This window comes from Leopardus geoffroyi, chromosome B2, assembly GCF_018350155.1.
Source record: "Leopardus geoffroyi isolate Oge1 chromosome B2, O.geoffroyi_Oge1_pat1.0, whole genome shotgun sequence".
In the NCBI taxonomy this organism is placed as follows: domain Eukaryota; kingdom Metazoa; phylum Chordata; class Mammalia; order Carnivora; family Felidae; genus Leopardus; species Leopardus geoffroyi.
In genome coordinates, this window is record NC_059332.1 from 24,407,179 (window position 1) to 24,426,348 (window position 19,170).

General features: G+C 39.1%; 2 protein-coding genes across 5 annotated transcripts in view; one reads left to right on the plus strand and one right to left on the minus strand.

The window, feature by feature from the left end:
* The window catches only part of ECI2 (enoyl-CoA delta isomerase 2), a 19,587-nt gene extending 12,666 nt beyond the window's left edge, over window positions 1-6,921 (plus strand). For all 3 annotated transcript variants that reach the window (XM_045497559.1, XM_045497562.1, XM_045497561.1), the window contains 4 exons: window positions 496-616; window positions 4,172-4,261; window positions 5,655-5,798; window positions 6,670-6,921. In XM_045497559.1, the coding sequence (XP_045353515.1) occupies window positions 496-616; window positions 4,172-4,261; window positions 5,655-5,798; window positions 6,670-6,825 (511 nt within the window). In that variant the 3' untranslated portion in view covers window positions 6,826-6,921. The remainder of the gene's footprint in view (window positions 1-495; window positions 617-4,171; window positions 4,262-5,654; window positions 5,799-6,669) is intronic.
* LOC123608092 (uncharacterized protein C6orf201 homolog) overlaps window positions 1-19,119 on the minus strand; it is a 26,139-nt gene extending 7,020 nt beyond the window's left edge. The window contains exons 1-4 of one of the 2 annotated variants that reach the window (XM_045497564.1): window positions 18,816-19,119; window positions 14,274-14,472; window positions 7,016-7,238; window positions 2,563-2,661 (exon numbers count right to left, since the gene is read on the minus strand). In XM_045497564.1, coding sequence (XP_045353520.1) covers window positions 2,587-2,661; window positions 7,016-7,238; window positions 14,274-14,472; window positions 18,816-19,008 — 690 coding nt within the window. In that variant the 5' untranslated portion in view covers window positions 19,009-19,119 and the 3' untranslated portion in view covers window positions 2,563-2,586. Of the gene's footprint in view, window positions 1-2,562; window positions 2,662-6,673; window positions 7,239-14,273; window positions 14,473-18,815 lie in introns of those variants that run through there. The other variant, XM_045497563.1, reaches the window with a different exon arrangement.
* Between the last annotated feature and the right edge of the window lie 51 nt (window positions 19,120-19,170).

A 19,170-nucleotide genomic window follows, 5' to 3' on the forward strand; every position in this document is an offset into this window, starting at 1 on the left:
TTCTTTGTGTCAATGTAATAAACTACAGTTGTAAAAAAAAAAAAAAAAAAAAAAAAAAATTCTCTCGTATTGAAGCAGAGAGATCTAGCAAATTCTCTTTTTGGCCAGAGGATTGCATGGTTTCTATGATTGCGGGTAATGAGATATGTGAAGTAGTCTCAGCCTAGAGAACAGGAAGGCTTCTCTCTTCCTAACTCATTTATCCCTCCTGGGTTTCTCATTCCCACTGAGCTATAAAATTGCAGCATATGCTCAGCCAGCCACCCTAATCTCTAACTCTGTGGCTGACATACAGCCCTGACCTGGCTGCCCAGAATACATGGTTGAACCAAGGTCAAGCTTATGGGACTCATTTTATGAGCTTCCATCAAGTGCCATTCAGATGGATGTCCAGCCTGGCCAGAGAGTTTATTTCAGGCTCATGCTGTCTTTCCTATACTTCAGTAATGCTTCCTTGGAACATTTAAATGTGTTTTTGTATTTCCATTTCTGTAGAGATTTTGTAGACTGTTTTATAGATTTTCCTAAGCCTCTGATTGCAGCAGTAAATGGTCCAGCTGTGGGAATCTCCGTCACCACTCTTGGGCTATTTGATACTGTGTATGCATCCAGCAGGGTAAGTTAGCCCCCAGAAACTTACAAAGTCTTGAGGGAAAAATGAGGTCCTCTGAACTTTCCTTTATTGTTGCTAGTAGTAAGTAGATTACATGGTTTATGGTAGAATAGACTAAATTAAAATTTTTCCTAACGAATTACCCTAATGTAATTTGACTTGTTTTATTTGTCCTTCATTATTAACCTAGGTTTTCCTAAACACCAGTATTGTTGTGAACATTTGTCCCCACTCTTTCAGTTCTTTAGTCAGATTACGTAACAGTTACTCAACTTCTAAGTTTCCAATTAATCTAAGATAGGAGTGGCATTTTTGCATGTTACACAAGTGGATCACTTAATACTTTTTTTTCCAAATAAATTCCAGAGTTTAGAATTTTAGAATAGAATTTTTGAATAAGAAGGAACTTTCAAGGACTCTCTGCCCTCACTCCCTTTTTTGCAGGTAAGTAAACTGAAGCTCAGTGAAGTTACTTGCCAAAACAGTTCAGCCTGGTGTTTATCATTGAATTGTACTGATTTTACTTTCTGTTCTTACTACAGTAGTGGTGTATGTCATAGTAGAAAATAAAATTTTGAAAAATCTGGAAAAGCACAAAGAAAAGGGTTCAATTAAAAAACACTCCTTGTCTTACCTCTCAGAGATAACCAGTCCCTGGTGCTGGAACTCCAGGTCTTTCATTTTGAACAAAGATGTGATGACCATTTAGCTTAGAACTTTTACCCTAGAACTTGTACTGTAGAACTAATAATCCCTTGTACGGTTACCAGATTCTTATTTTTGCTTCTGCAGTAGTAGGATTTCCTGATCTACACCTCATGGGAAACATTTGGTTTTTATCACTGAAGAGATTTCTAGTTTTGTTTGGAGGTGTTTTCCCTACCGATAGACAAGACCATATTTTAAGATCCTAATCTCTTGGGTTCATTTTTTACCAGATTCAGTTTGATCGGATTGGGCATATTGTCAGACCTAATTGTTACTAATAATTTTTCCATGAAAATAGTAAATGAGATTTTAGGTGCTAGGATGTCTAACCTTTACAGGTGGAAATTTCTGCCCAAAGGCAGAAATCAGTAGCCTTTGGTCACATTGTGTGTTAGAGGACTCATTAATCAGCCAGTCCAGAAGGGGGTGGGTTCAGGAATTCCTGACATGAACTTGGGGGTCTCCTCCTTCAGTACTCAGAGTGAAAATATATCATCCTTCTTGAATATTTTCCTGATTCTCTCTCAGAATTAAAAATGACTGTCCTATCCATCATCCTTTTATAGGTTTCTAGGACTTCCGTCTTAAATGATACCAATTATAATTGAAATCAAAGAAAACACATGTATGTAATTAAAAATGCTAAAAGATTTGGCTCAAAGTAAAATGTTTAAACAAATAGAGACCACTGCTAAGAGTTCACCCAACTGAATCAAACCAAGGTTCAATTTCAAATCAGAGAAAGACACAGAAGAAAGAACCTGTGGAGAGGAATTCATTTTATAGGATCTATCATTATTGGCTTCATAAACAAATACCATACTAAACGTGGGTTAACATTTACTCATATAATCAAATGATTCTTTATTATGGGCAGTAGTTAACATTGTCTGTTAGCTTCTTTGTCAACAAATAGTGCATTTCCCCATGAGGTAATAAAAAGGTAGAAATCCTAAAAATCATATTTGAGTACACCACATACTGGGTGTTCTGTTGATGCACAGTGTACATACATAACTCAAAACAGCCCTGTGAGACAGGTACTCTTGTCTCCATTTTACGGATGGGGAAACTGTGGCACAAAGAGGTTAAGAAGCTCCCAACATCACCAAGCAGTCTGATGCCAGAGCCTGACCCTTAGTTACATCTACTGCTCTAGTTATGAAAATGGGCTAAATGCTTACTTATAATAATGATTGTAAATAAGTTAAATGGTGCTTTATTGTTGGCTCCACACATACCTGTTCGTGTCCCCTTAGCTATGATTAGCCTTTTCTTTCAATTTCCTGCTTGTAATCCTTAGGCTGTGACTTTGCAGTATATCTTCTTGAATATGTTTTCTTTTGGAGGGAGGGGGATGATAGGTAACATTAGTATTTTATATTTTTATTTTGGTTTATGTGTTGCATACATTATATATTTATGTTCTCTAACAATATACATTATGAAATAGCACCATATCTGATTAGGGGAAACGAAGTCTAAATGTTCTGTGTACATATTGTCAATTATAAATTAATTTCCTTTCATAAGGACTTCTCATTCATCAAGAAATACACAAAAATATTTCTTAAATAAATTTAAAAAATTAAAGATGGCTCTGTAGTCTAAATAACCAGTATTAGTCATAGATTCTGGTATTTAAAGCCAATTTAAATACCTCTCTGAGGTAAAATCAAGACAGATGACAGACTGAGGAAACAATTTTTCAGCTGACACAATAAAGGCTAATCTTCCTAACATTTTTTAAATACATTTACAAAATGATAGATCAACAACTTAATGTAAAAATGGGCAACAGAGGAACACATAATCTGCAGAAAATAAAGTATAAATGCCTCTTTAAAAACATAGGAGAAAGACACTGTTAAGAAAATTACTTGCAACCAGAATACATAAAGAACTACAATTTGATAATAAAAAGACAACCAATCTAACTTAAAAATCATGGGCAAAGTATTAGAATGATTACTTCATCAAAAAAGATATAAAATGAGCTAATAAGTACATGAAAAGATGCTCAACATCATTAGTCATTAGGTAAATGGAAATTAAAACCACAAGACACTACTACACACCTACCAGGATGGTTCAAGATAAAACGACTGATAATAACAAGGTTTAGCGAGGATGTGGAGCAATTGGAACTCCACGTGCTGCTAGTGGGACTGTTAAATGGTACGCCATGGTGGAAAATCTTTTGGCAGCTTCTTACAAAGTTTTAAACCACCATTTACCCTACAACCCGGCAATTCCACCGCTAGGTATTTACCCAAGAGAACTGAAAACACGTTCATGCAGAGACCTGCATAAAATTATCATTAACAGTCGTAATCATAATAGCCAAAATTCTGGAAATAACACCGATGGCTTCCGCTGGTAAATGGATACACAAATTACAACATCCATACAATGGAATTCTTCTGTTCAGTAACGAGAAGGAACAAGCTACTAATACATACTACAGCATGGTGACTCTCAGAAATCTTAGGCTAAGGACCAAAGGCTACAGAACATGCAATTCCATTATATTACATTCTAGAGAAGGCAAACAGAGGGACAGAAAACAGATCGGTGGTTGTTTGGGGGTGACAAGAATGGAGGGCACAAAGGAACCCTTTGGGATGATGGAGATAGTCTACACCTTGACATGGTGGTGACTGCAGAACTGTATACATGTGTTAAAACTTACCAGCTGCATACCTAGTAGTGAACTTTCTGTGTATATAATTCCACCAAAATCCTAATTGTAAAGCAAGTTACTCAAGTATTGTGAGGATGTAGACAATAGTGGGTTTTTTTTTTTATCACATACAAAAAATAATTTTATTTTCTTTTTTCTCCAAATAGGCAACATTTCATACTCCTTTTAGTCACCTAGGCCAGAGTCCAGAAGGATGTTCTTCTTACACTTTTCCGAAGATAATGGGCCCAGCCAAGGTAACTTTTGGAAACCTTAAGAATAAATTGTATTAGTGACTTCCGGTCCAAAGGCAACTCTGTACTCTCTTTTTTTATAATATAGACAGGAGAAAAATGAAACATTTGCTGATAATATTTGAACTCTAAAAGTTCAACTGGGCTATGGGAAATGGTCTTTCTGGTATGAGGGAGAATCAGAAACCCTCCATAACTCCCCAGACTAGGATCTATTCTTGCAGCTAGGTGCCTAGCTCATTCTCTGCTGCTGTGTGGTGTTAAAAGACCAGGGCTTTAAAAGCGTTAAAAGACCAGGGCTGTGCCCAGCTCAGGGCACCACCTGGTTTCTGTACAGATGAGTGGCATCCTCTGGAAGCCCTAAGATGACACCTTTACTTGGAGAGTCACAGGAGATACTCTTTCACAACCACTTCCAGTCACAGCAGCCTCTTCGTGGGTGGTTTTAGTTGGGTGTTCAGGTTCCCTGAGTGGTTCAGTGGCTGCTCAGGTCTCTCACTGTGTCTCTGGAAACTTGGTTGCGCAGGCTTAGTGTGCATGACTGCAAGGTGATCACAAGACTGGAGCATGGAGAGCAGGGGCTAGGGGATGGCTCGGCCCACACTCTTTGAGGTATGAAAGGGCTGGCGTTGGAGTTGAGCCTGTTTTCACTGACTGCTAGGTTTTTGTTGTAAATACGTATTTTTTAAATCTCATTATTCTGTCACAGACCCTGAGTCACTCTACAGATTTTAACTTTGAAAAGCTGGGCAGAACCAACTCTAAGGCTTAGGGCATTTGACTATGAAAATACTATTTTTCCAGAAGAAAAATTGGAAATACAGAGAAGGATATCTGCTTAGGGATCTCAGTTTGTTAGAAACAATCTTAGTCCTCACTTTCCTTTAGTCAGGTAGAGCTAAGTACTAGTCTCTGTGCAGGTAAAGAAACCTGTCAGAGCTAGACCACTGGGTAAAATCTCCAGGGAAAGGAAATTAGAGAGTTAGGGTTTCTAAAGTTTGGTTGACATTCACTGTGACCATGATTTTCCTTTTTTTTTTTTTTAATTCTTTTTTTCTTATATAGTTGTTTATGGTATATTAAATAAAAAATTATAGCTGCGTGGGTTATCAAGTCAGCACCTGCTTCAAGTCATTTCTGCCCTGGGCTCCCTGCTCTTGCCTCTCCAACATAGATACATCCAGAAGCAAAAACACCTGCAAACCTTCTAGAGAGCCTAAGATGGCTTCAGCACATTTTGCAACAGCATTGCCTATTGAGGTCTTCAGTTTCTCCCTGAACAAGAAATCCTGGCAACCTGAAAAGACCACAAGGGAATCTCCTTATGTCTGCTGTTCTGAGGTTAACTGACCTTTGTTTTATTAAGTTAATGTCTCAATCCTACTTTTCATTTCAGGCAGCCGAGATGCTTATTTTCGGAAAGAAGTTAACCGCTGCAGAGGCATGCGCTCAAGGACTTGTTACTGAAGTGTTTCCTGATAGCACTTTTCAGAAAGAAGTTTGGACCAGGCTGAAAGCATATTCAAAGTTGCCCCCAAATGTTTGTGTTCTTTTTTTTTCTTTTTTAATAGTAGAAACCATGGAAATAATGTATTTGCCTTAAGAGAATAAGGAATTTAAAAAGCAAGACCTATCTTGGTTAGCTTTGAGCATATCTAAATTTGAGATTAAAAATAACCATAATAATGTTAGAAGCACTGATTTTTATAAAACTTTTCAAATAGACATTTCATTTCTCTGATATGTAGGAAGGCAGAGGGGCAGTTCTTTCTGGGGATGACTTTGAGGAGGATGATAGGCATTATTTGCTGAGCACTTTTATTCTTGAATCCAGGTGAGAAACCAGATAGGTTGACCTTGAGATTCTTATCATGCAGCACTTTTGTGGGGGTGGGGGGTTGGTTTTTGTTTTTATTTTAAGTTTATTTATTTTGAGAGAGGGAGCACAAGCAGGGGAGGGGCAGAGAGAGAGGGAGAGTGAGAGAATCCCAAGAAAGCTCTGTGACAACAGCACAGAGCCAGACATGGGTCTCAAACCCACCAACCTATGAGATCATGACCAAGAGTTACACACTTAACCAAAGAGCGACCCAGGCACCCTGCACTTTCATTTTTATATGCAGCTAACTGGTGACTGATCGCTCTTATAGTCTTTCTGCCCAAAATGTGGTCCTGGAACCAAAAGCTTTAGTATCTATCTGGGGCTTTTTACAAATGTGGAATCCCAGGCCCTCTCCCACACCCATCAAAGTAATTTGTATGTGCATTATAGTTTGAGAAACACTGTCCTATGTTACACCTGTATCTGAACGTGTGACAGGATTAAGTGAACAATGGAGAAACAAAAATCAGAACTATGGGGTACCCTGTTACAATGCCTCTTAACCTTATTGTTGCTTTTGTGTTTTCAGGCCATGAGAATTTCAAAACAGGTCATCAGGAATAGGGAGAAAGAAAAGCTACATGCTATTAATGCCGAAGAAAGCAGAGTCCTCCAGGAAAGATGGCTGTCAGATGAATGCACAAATGCAGTCATGAACTTCTTAACCCAAAAAGCCAAACTGTGATGCCTATCACAGAAATGTTAAACATTTCAAAGGAAGGGATGTGCTATCATTTGTGATTTCCAATACTTGAACTGAATAAACCGTGCTGAAATATCACTTACGATTATCCTACTTCACTAAAGCCCTGGTGAAAAACAAATGACATGTAAAACAAGAATCTACAGAGGTTTTTGGTCATAGCGAGTCTTACATCTTTTGACATGAAACGCTGTTGCCAGGAACACTGAAACATTGTGCCTGTTGTCCTGCTTTGAAAAGCATTCACAGCATTACAAGCTGAAGTCAGGTCTTCGAACACCACGATAGCACTTTGTCGTCCACAGAAGGTGACTGACTTAATTGGCCCAAACACTGACAGCCTCTGGATTACTGACTGGAGGTCTTCGGCGGGTTGCATGTTCTTTTTCAACCATCTAGCAAGGGAGCAAATGGAGCAGTAGTACTATTAGAAAATAAGTAAGAATCTTATTTCCATTTTTTCCACCATAATTTAATAAAAAAGGCATGAAGGGAAAATTGGGGTATTTCATTGGAAATAAAAGCAGCATTCTGGATCCGTAATTACATACTTAACTATTACATAGTCTTCATTCTTGTTTAATGTGTTAGGTTATAAAAGGCATACCTACAAGCTACCTTACCTGTCCTTGCAACTTTCTGCTTTGATTGGCGCCATATCTATTAGTTGACAAGGATGAGGGTGTCATTACAGTGGCTACAAAACCATCATGGAATATTTTGCTCTTCTAAATACCCTCTTTCCTTTTCAGTCTTTCCTTCAAGCCTCAGTATCCAGGTAGCCAGCTCACTGAACCTGGAACTTTTGAGGTCTTCATTTTTTTATTCCAGTATTATAATCCAAAATGTTCAGTTACTGAAAATATATGAATAGTAATAGCCATTGTTTTGAGCACTTACTGTTTGTTACAAGTGTTAGATGGCCCATAACCACATTTTATCCTCAAAAAGCAGTGCCACAAGTTGAAAATGATGTGGGTACTGTTGCTTCTACCATTTTACAAGTAGGGATGTAGAGGCACAGGGATTTAAGGAGCTTTTCCAGAGTCAAACTCACAGGAAGTGTTGCAGAGAGTTACAGTTCCACTGTGTTACCATGAGCCTACTACTGCCTACCCTCCCACTAATTTCATCTAAAATCTCTGGGCAAAAGATGTGAAAAAATACTTGCAGATGCTGAAATTGAAAGCAGATGGATTGTGTTAGGGCATCAAAATACAAAGAAGCAACTGCACAGGGATGAGTTTCTCAGATGGGAAATGAAACAGTTGCTGGGCCCTCCTGAGCATGGGACTTCCACCCAAAGGCAGGCCCCCATTAAACCTTGCAGTGGTGGCAACAGTACACCTGGCCAAATAAAATCTGAGATAAAGGAAAACCTTTTTCTAATCAGAGAAAGGATTCCCTGGGGGGTAGAGAGTAAGCATGAGGACAATCCCCGAGCAGAGAGAGAGACATGTTCCCCTAACTGTATGAACACACACAAGTCTCAGGTTCATGAGTGGACAAAACACACAGAAGGCTTTGAAGACTGCACTGGGATTTTTGATCATTACCCACACAAGATCAAGATAGAGTGTATAGTCTCTAAGCAGGTTGATTACTTGCTAAAACAAAAACAGCAACATTCTCCAAACGATTGTAGCAGGACCCACAAATACAACATTCTCCAGACAATGTCAACAGGACCCAGGATCCATGCAATGTGTAATATTTAGTGTCCACAGTACAATGCAAAATGATTTGACATGCAGAAGACCATGAAAATGCAAACAGGTGAAGAAAAAGCACATGTCAATCCTGAGATGACCTAGATGCCATTGTCCTACAAAGTTTTTAAACTAGTTTTTGTGACTGTTCTACAAGGTAAAGCACACTTGAAATGATGAAAACAATGTGGCTTCTCAGTGCAGGAACAAACTACCAAAGGAGATGCAAATACAAACTTTAGAACTGAAAATCTGAAATTTAAGAAAGATGATCTGAAGGGCTTCGCTAGCAGACTCGGTGACGAAGGAGTCAATAAACTTGGAAGGTGGATCTACAGAAATTAAGCAGTGCAAAACACAGAAGAAAATACTGGGAAAAGATGAATAAACAGTGACATCAGCAAGATGGCAAGCTAGGAAGATTTAGGCCTCATTTTTCCATAGAAACATCAAATAACTACAGAAACTGAACACCTAAACAAGTGAATGTCCAACACAAAATCACTTTGAATTTTGTAAGAAATTGTGTGGCATTTTTACTTGCCCTTGCCCCACCACTTCCCTGCATGGTGCGGTTGGAAGGAATTCACCTGATTCTTGGCTCCCTCCCTTGGGATGAAAGGAGCAGAGTGGAACTTGTTTGCAACATTCTGATCTATCTGTGGACTGTCTGAGGAACTGTTTGCTGTCTTGCTGGAGTCAAAGTTCAGAAGGGAAACACTGCCATGATTTGATTGTGAGACAAGAAACCACAAGAGGCAGTGGCAGTCAATGGAACACATGAAAAGTACAAGCTGACTACAGATGAGAAAGATTACAAAATAGTGGAATACAATAGAATACTTAAGGCCCCAAGAAGAAGGTGGAGATTCTTCAGGATATTAAGACATTTAAAAGCTGAGGGAAATTTTTAAAACATACAGACCTGGACAGGAAGCATGCCCAGAAAAGACCTGAGAAGGCCCGGGCTGCTCTGAAGACTCATGGTCCCACTAATGAGAGAAGGTCTTACCCATCAGTGTACGAGGGGCCTGTTTTTGCAAATGCCCACTTTTCAACAAAAGGTCATAGGCATGCAAAGAAATAGAAAAACATGGAAGCAAAAATTTCAGAAACAAGCAAAAAGGCACCTAGTTATTAGACAAGGATTTTAAAACAAATGTCAGATACCTCAAAAGAGGTATGGACAATATGGACAATATGGACAAAGAACAAAAGGACATCAGGAAAACAGCATGTGAAGATAAAAGTGTATTGACAAAGAGGTGGACTTTTTTTTTAAACTGAACAAATTCTAGGACTGAAAATTACAATAATTGGAAACATTCACTAGGGCAGTTCAGCAGCAGACTTGAACAAATAGAAGAAAAATCAGCAAACTTAAAAAGAGGTCATTTGAAGTGATCAAGCTTGAGGAGTAAAAACAAGAATGTTAAGTGAATAGAGCCTAAAAGACTTAGGGGACAGACTCCATCAGGCTGACTGCTATACACACAATGGGATCCCCAGGTGGAAGAGGAGGAGAGAGAGCAGAGTGATCATTTGAAAACAAGAATGACTAAATTTGAGGAAAGATGTGGATATACAAATCCAAGAAGCTCAGTGAACTAGAAGTAGGATAAACATAAAGAGACCTACACTGAGCCACACTATAGTGACACTGGTCAAAGACAAGGAGTCAATCTTAAAAGCAGCAAGAGAAAAGCAACTCATTATAAATTTATTTTTAATGTTTTTATTTATTTTTGAGACAGAGGCAGAGCATGAGCAGGGGAGGGACAGAGAGAGAGGGAGACACAGAATCCAAAGCAGGCTCCAGGCTCCGAGCTGTCAGCACAGAGCCCAACACGGGGCTCGAACTCACAAACCATGAGATCATGACCTGAGCTGAAGTCAGATGCTCAACCTACTGAGCCACCCAGGCACCCTGAAAAGCAAATTATTTTAGAAAGTGATCACCAATAAGATAATGAGCAGATTTCTCAGCGGAAACCTTGCAGTCCAGAAGGCAGTAGGATACATTTAAAGCACTGAAAGGAAAAGAAAAAAAAAATGTCAACTAATAACTCTACATTTGGCAAAACTGCCCTTCAAAAATGAGGGAGAAATTTAAGACCTTCCAATGCAAGACCTGGGCATTCATTACTTCTAGATCTGCCCTACAAGAAATACTAAACAGCATCCAAGTTGAAATGAAAGGGAGCTAGATAGTAATTCAAAGCCACGTAAAAATATAAAGTTCTCCAGTAAAGGTAAATATGTGCACAAATATAAAAATAGTACTCTGATATTTGGGTTTGCAACTCCACTTTTTATTTTCATAGGATTTATTTGCTTGTTTATTCATTTGTTTTTATCTATTTTAGCATGAGCAGGGGAGAGAGGCAGAGAGAGAGAGAGAGACAGAATCTCAAGCATGCTCCACGCTCAGTGCAGAGCCTGATGTGGGGCTAGATCTCACAACCCTGGAATCATGACCTGAGCCAAAATCAAGAGTCAGATGCTTAACTGACTGAGCCACCCAGGAGCCCATATTTTCTATAGGATTTGAAAGACAAATGCATAAGATGTAATTATAAATCTATGTTCATGGGTATGCAATATGTAAAGATTTAGTTTGTGACATCAGTAACAGGGGCAGAGCTCTAAAGGAGTTTTCTTATGCAATTGAAGTTGAGTTAGTAACAATTTAAGATAGATTGTCACAACTTTAGGATGTTATATATAATCCCCATGGTAACCACAAAGAAAATATCCATAGAAGATACACAAAAAGAAATGAAAAGAGAATCAAAATGTGTTGGTACAAGAAATCAACCAAACACAAAAGAAAGCAGTTATGGAGAAAATGAGGGAAAATATATAAAACATACAGAAAACAACATGGCAAAAGTAAGTGCTTCCCTATTAGTAATTACTTCAAATGCAAATGGGTTAAATGCTCCAAAAAACATGGACTGATAGAATAGATAATAAAACCAGTCAGGATTCAATTATATACTGCCTACAAGAGTCTCACTTTAGATCTAGGGACATGCTTGGGTTAGAAATGAAAGGATGAAAAAAATACTCCATGCAAATAGTAAGCAAAAGAGAACAGGGATGGCTATATGCATTTAAAAAAAAAAAAAAAAAAAAAAAAAAAAAAAAAAAAAAGGAGACTAGAAAACTCTTACAATAGGGGCGCCTGGGTGGCGCAGTCGGTTAAGCGTCCGACTTCAGCCAGGTCACGATCTCGCGGTCCATGAGTTCGAGCCCCGCGTCAGGCTCTGGGCTGATGGCTCAGAGCCTGGAGCCTGTTTCCAATTCTGTGTCTCCCTCTCTCTCTGCCCCTCCCCCGTTCATGCTCTGTCTCTCTCTGTCCCAAAAATAAATAAACGTTGAAAAAAAAAATTAAAAAAAAAAAAAAACTCTTACAATAGATAAAGACATAATGTAATGGTAAAAGGGTCAATGAGGCAAGAAGATATAACAATTATAAACATGTATTAACATTTTATAAACACACCAAATATTAGAGCTCCAATATATAATCTTATGATTCCATTATAAACCAATGGAATAGAATAGAAAACTCAGAATAAACTTTTGCATGACTTTATTTTTAATGATGAAATGATTTTTGACAAAGGTGCCAAGACCATTCAATAGGGAAAAGATGATCTTTTCAATAAATGCTGGGTGTTTTGTTTGGATAAAACAAAATGTAGCATATACATACAATGGAATATTATTCGGCCTTCAGAAGCAAGGAACTTCTGACACACAACATGATGAACTTTGAGGACATCATGCTCAGTGAAATAAGCCAGACACAAAAGGACAAATATTGTATGGTTTTACTGATTTGAGGTATCTAGATTAGACAAATCCATAGAGACAAAAGTAAAAATAGTGTTTGTCAGGAATTGGAGAGACGAGGAAATAGGAGTTAGTGTTTAATGGGTGCAGAGTTTCAGTCTAGGAAGATGAAAATGTTCTGAAAATATGGATGGTGTGATGGCTGCACAGCATTGTAGAGGTGCTTAAAGCCACTGAACTGTACACTTTAAAAATGGGGGAAATAGAACATTTTACGTACATTCTACCATGATAAAAATATTTTTAAAACAATATAATTCACCATATTAATAGAAAAGATAAATATGATCAAGTCGGTGGATATAGTGAAAGCATTTGACAAAATTCAATATCCATTATGACAAAACTAAGCAAACCAACAATAGTAGTGAACTTCTTCCAACTGATAAAAGTAACCTGCAAAAACCAATAGCCAACAAAATACTGAATTATTTTTTCCTGACATTAAGAACAATGAAAAGATGCCTGCTTTTACCAGTCCTAGTTTTTAAGAAAAGCAAATAAATGTTTGTAGAAGAAAATATGAATAAATATGTCATTTCTTATGTTCTAACAATCTGGCTATATTTTTCAGAAACCAAACAAACTAGGATGTAAAGTAAAATATATTAGTTCACATCAAGACATTATGGCCTGAAATTGAGGTGTATAAACTGTTGTTTTCTTTCTTTATAGGCCTCCAAAGTATGGTCAAATAATCTTAACTTGAGTAATCAGGAATCATCACTTAAAATAACTTCTATCCTTAATCTGAACACAAGTTTAGTGCCTTGTATTGTTCAAGAAGAAAATACCATCATTCTAATTCTTTTATAACATATCTTTGCCTTCATTGAAAATGGATTTTTAAATCCAATTGTCAAGTTATGCCACTGAGGACATTGGGGGGGGAAATGTAGACAAGGAAATTCTTTCCAAGTGGGAGCTTCCAGTACAGGTAAAATTCATGAGCTGGAAATCTCTCCCTGTCTGTTACCTTCAAAGCAGAGAGAACTCTGTCTTTATAGAAAATTATATATTCTCCTGTCAGCCTGACAACAACATTTTTTGAATACCTACTAAGTGCTACATGTAGAAATCACTTATTAGTATTGTATAGCAATACATGCAGCAATACTGAAGAAACAAATCTGGAAACATCCTCTGTCTGGCATTATCAGGGAAGGAAGTGTACCAACAAAGATAATTTTCCAAGGAAACCAAAGCTTATAACTTTAAGTGCCAGAATCCAACCAATTCTACATCCCCACTGTTACTACCGGTCTGAGACCTACCATCCCTCTCCGCTTCCCCCCTGGTCCCCCTAGGGGCCAGGGAGGTTTCAGATGAGATTGTATTGCCCTTATTTTTAAGACCCTGAAACGGCTCCCATTTCTGTCAGTGTAAAACCTGCACACTATACAGATAACGCTTATTTTTAAGACCCTGAAACGAGTCCCATTTCTGTCAGTGTAAAACCTGCACACTATACAGATAAACACACTATTTATACTATTGTATCCTAGGCCACTAGTCATGCTAAGGGTGGGCTGGTGCTTCCTGACTCATGCAGCATAAAAGCCCCATAGCTCTGTAGTCGAGTCCCTCTCCCAAGAATGCCAGCCCAGCCCGGCTAGATGTCTGCCTACTAACGTGAAATGCAATGGCCCATGGGAGACCCACACACCTCCTATCTCCGTGAGTTCTCTCTCTCTCAGAATTTTGTCTCCATGAGTTTTGTCTCTGAGAAAATGGGGCTTATATGCTTTTATACATAGCAATGCTTGTTTTCATGCTCATCATACATCTCAAAGAGCACATTAAGACATTTTTTGGCTAAGGCATGAAGAGTTTGTGATCACACTAAAAGTAGATGCCTACCTGACAACTATGGTTGACATCGGAGGTTCCTCAAGGCTTTTATTCCACAATTGACATTTCTTCCACCCACGATTTGCATTGTTGATGCATTTTCTTCTCCACAGGGGCATGCTACTTGGATTGGGAGTCAGATTAATCTCTTTTGGAAACTGATGTCTTGCTAAGATCCTTTCTAAGCCAGAGAATTCAGAATTCCGACCTAGTAATAGAATAAACATTCATATGATTCAGTGTTCCTTTCCATCTTTGCATAGCAAGAGTAACATGGCATTAGTTTGAGAAAGAATATTTATACCATTTAATAATTGCTATTGAGCTCTGCCATTCCTTCACTGCAAAAGTATTACTTGAGCGACATTCAGACCTTAGTCTGGTCCTAGACATCTAATAGATGCACAACAAATAAATAAATGAATGAACAAACCAATGTGCTGGTACCACCACAAATATTGAAGTTTGTTTAAGTAATTTGTGCGTGATTCTCAAATTAATGGCAATTTACTGTTCCATTATTTCGATCTTCAGAGAGATTAACCATACCCTGTATTTACATCACATCCACCACTTCACGTTGCCCTTGTTTGGCCCCTAACCAAATCTCTCATCTGCAGTGGGACAAAGAGCTTGTGCCAGAATATAATTCAGTATACTGCTTCCTTCATCAAGACAGTCCTGCTATCAAAAGAAAGGAAGAGAGGGAAGGAGGGAGGGAGGAGGCAAGGAGGGAGAGAAGAAGGGAGAGAGGGAGGGAAAGAAAGGAAGTCAGTAGGACTGCATGGTGGATTTGGTGACATACCACCATACATACACTGTAGTGTAAGCTTCTCTCTTTGCCAACTGGTAACAAGTTGAGAACCAAAACCAGTTTGCCGGCTACACTGTGAGTGGCTCTGCAATGCAGCTGGGTGTATTAGAAAATAAGAGTGCCGTGATCAACCTAATGCAAGAAGAGAAACTGAGCCCCAGTGATTCAGGGTGACCCTGCATAGAAATTAGTTCCCAACTCAGCCAGCCTCTGTTGTTTCTCGGACTGAACCACTGATGGTCCGTCCCAGACAGGGTAATTGGCACAGACTCCAAAGAACCAAGAATTGACTCAAGAGGCCATCTCTTGGCAATCTAAATGATGTAATGATTAATAGATCAATCTTTAGAGGCCTGCAAATCATTCCAAGTGAGTAAAAAACAGGAATCTGGGGCTCCTGCCCAGTGGTCTCGGGCCTGGCCCAGACAGCATTCACATACTGCTCCTAGAAGCAGTTTTAGCTCAGGATCCCATGGCGGGTGGGGGCAGGGATGCCGCACTCAGAAGCCCTTACACTCTAATGATAAGAATAGCACGGTTTGCTTTGGTTGTCAGAATTTGGAAGCTAATTTATTTGTTTATAATTTTTTTTACTGTTTATTTATGTTAAAGAGAGACAGAAAGTGAGCAGGGGAGGGGCAGAGAGAGAAGGAGACACAGAATCCAAAGCAGGCTCTAGACTCTGAGAGCTGTTAGCACAAAGCCTGATGCAGGGCTTGAACCCATGAACTGTGAGATCATGACCTGAGCCAAAGTCAGAGGCTCAACCAACTGAGCCACCCAGGCACTCCTGGAAGCAAAATGTAGTATTTGACTGAAATAATAAACCCAATTCAGGTATTTGATGACATCCAGCTAAAAATAATTTTTGCCTTAAATGAATTGTTTTTTATTGTCTTGTGTACACATACTTTGGTATTCTAAACTGCCTCAAATCCTTTATGTAAGTAATCAAAGATGAATTAGAAAGGATAACATTTAACAAATATAACAAATTCTCATATTCTCCAGCATAAAATTTATATTTAGCACTGCACACCAAAATAAGATAAAAACTCAGAACTCACTTTGAATATTTAAGTCTTACTGCCAGCCTTATCTGAAATTATAAGCAAGTTTCCTGGTTTTGAAAGAAAGTACAGAAAGTATAGTTATGACTCCAGAAATTATTGGAAATAAAATGATATTGATTATAAATTTATAGATGAAAATTAGATATATTGGACTGTGAGCTGCTTTGAATGGTTTTTGATTTCTTATTTTTTTTTTGAGAGAGAGAGAGAGAGAGAGAGAGAGAGAGAGGCAGGTGGGGCAGAGGGAGAGGGAGAGAATCTCAAACAGGCTCCATGCCCAACACAGAGCACAATGCAGGGCTCAATCCCACAGCTGTAAGATCATGACCTGAGCTGAAATCAAGAGTCAGATGCTTAACTGACTGAGCCACCCAGATGCCCCAATTTCTTATTTTAATGTGTGGAATGCAGTACATGTTAGATGGGTGGATGGTTTGAAGAATAGATGGATGAGTTTGTAATCACAATACAAATCAACATAATGTATATAAACCAGTACACAAGCCAATGTGTGTGTGTACCAGACACAGTAGAAAATAGGTAACTTAAAACTGGAGGCTTTAAAATGACTTGTTGCTTTTACACCTCAGAATTGTCTTTAAGGCACACACAAAAGTCTCCAGCTGGCACATGAACAGGACATACACACACACACACACACACACACACACACGCACACACATGCACGCGCGAGCCTCTTCTAGAGCTGCCCCGCTCATCTCCTCCCTGAGCCCGCTCCTTCTGTGGAATCCACTCTTCCTGCTTGCCCTGCCCCTCCCTGCATCCAACTAAGCAACCTCCCAAAGTATCTGTGGGGAAAAGCCGTGAATTAACCAAAAGAGGTAGCTTCTTAAGCATTAAAAACAATATACAAAAGCTTCAAACTTCCTCCCATTTCCTACTTTTTGGTTTGGTACCAGTCATTGAGAAAACTGGTCTGGAGAATGTATTAAACAGAATATGACCAGGAAACCTATGAGATCTGCTTGTAATTTTACCCAAACATGATGACTGAAGAGCAACAGAATGGTCACAGGGGAAACCATGACAAAAAAGAAAATTATTTTCTACTTATTCTTTGCCAAGTTCAACTCATTTAATAAGCCAGTAACACATTTTAAATTTCGGCAAAGACTTTCAAATTATCTTCAAAAAAGCCTGAATCAATAGCATTCTAATAATGATTATGAGGGCATTAATTTCCCCACATGTTCACCAGTATTGATCTTTTTTTTTTTTTTTTTTTTTTAAACAATTCTTCCAACGTTTATTTTATTTTTGGGACAGAGAGAGACAGAGCTTGAACGGGGGAGGGGCAGAGAGAGAGGGAGACACAGAATCAGAAACAGGCTCCAGGCTCTGAGCCATCAGCCCAGAGCCTGACGCGGGGCTCGAACTCACGGACCGCGAGATCGTGACCTGGCTGAAGTCGGACGCTTAACCGACTGCGCCACCCAGGCGCCCCTGATCTTTTAAAACTTGACCAGTCTGATGGCCTAAAAAAATATTGCCTTGATTTATCTTTTACTTCCTTGACTACCAGAGTGTTTGAACAGCGATCATGCTTATTGATAATTTGTATTTCATCTTGTGAATTGTCTGTCTATATTTATCTACTCTAGGAGGTTGCTTTTATTTTCCTTGATTATTTTTATGTAATCTTTAGTGTAATCTGGATATTGGGATCAATTCACAATACTGTGCATTCAGGGACTTGGGACTAACCAGAATATAAATGGACAAATTTGCCATTAAACCTTCCTCCCCAGGACTGTGTCTTAAGCACTGTGGCAGCTGCTATTTTCCTTTCTAAATTCATGGGCACAAGTGGCTACCAGCTACCTTTGTCTTTCACTGAAGCAGGAACAAACACTTCAGGAGGCAGGCCCCACCCAATTCTGCGAATCAGTCCAGTTATAAACAGCTCTGAGAGAATTCCAGGACTGGGGGCTGCTCCAAACTCCAGAAAGGGAGGGGCATTTATAATCCTTGGTGGCGGGGTGGGGGCAGGAGGGAGAGGGAATATCCGGCTTCTCTGTGGGGTGGAACAGTAGGAGGAAGGCACACCAGGAAATAGAGCAAAGGAATAAGCTTCGAAGCCTGACCTTCAACTTAGACATTCCCTTACTTATCTTCAAATCAAATCTGAACCTGTAAATTTAGATATTATTTCCCACTTAATCCACTTTCCATCATCCCAGAGGTAGACTTTGCCTGAAGAACAGTGACAGACCTCACTTGGTTCATAAAAGACCAGTCCAATAAATGAAAGGGAAGAAGGGAGCTCAGAGAGCATGGACCACCACAGCATAATCAGTATGCCAAGGACTGACCACACCTGCCATATAAAGAGTCAGTTCTTAGTCATGGTAAAAGCAGAGGCAGGGGGCGGCTGGGTGGCTCAGTCAGTTATAAGACCAACTCAATTTGGGTTCAGGTCATCATTTCACAGTTTGTGAGTTTGAGCCCCTCATCAGGCTCTGTGCTGATGTGTAGAGCCTATTTGGGATTCCCTCTTTCCCTCTCTCTCTCTGCTCCTCCCCTGCTTGCTCTCTCAAAATAAATAAAAATATTTAATAAATAAATAAATGTAGAGGCAGTTTTACACCAAGACGAAGTGTATGCTTACTAAACAGAGTTCATGCCCATCCTCTGCCCACATACAATTTTGTTTGTCCTCTTCCCTCTTGTAGAAGTAGAGTGTCTCCATCATATGATTTGGCAGCAGTTTGTGAAGGTTAGACAGGGTCTCAAAGGTGTGACACAGAACTTCAGGTTGGGCATAGTTTTTCTGTGTCTTGGGTTTGTCAAGGAGGGGAAGTTTCAGTACAGTGTGGTTGTTCTTGGCTGTCCCCATGATGACCCACTGAGTTACAGAGAAGAACAAATAAGGAATCAGAAGGGTAGAGTGCCCCACAGTTGTTCTTTCTCCCTGCTTTCCTCCATCTCGGAGAAGGTATCACAGAATCTATTTTCTGGTGTCAGATCACTTAGCATTCTGAGAGTCACAATGGCCCAG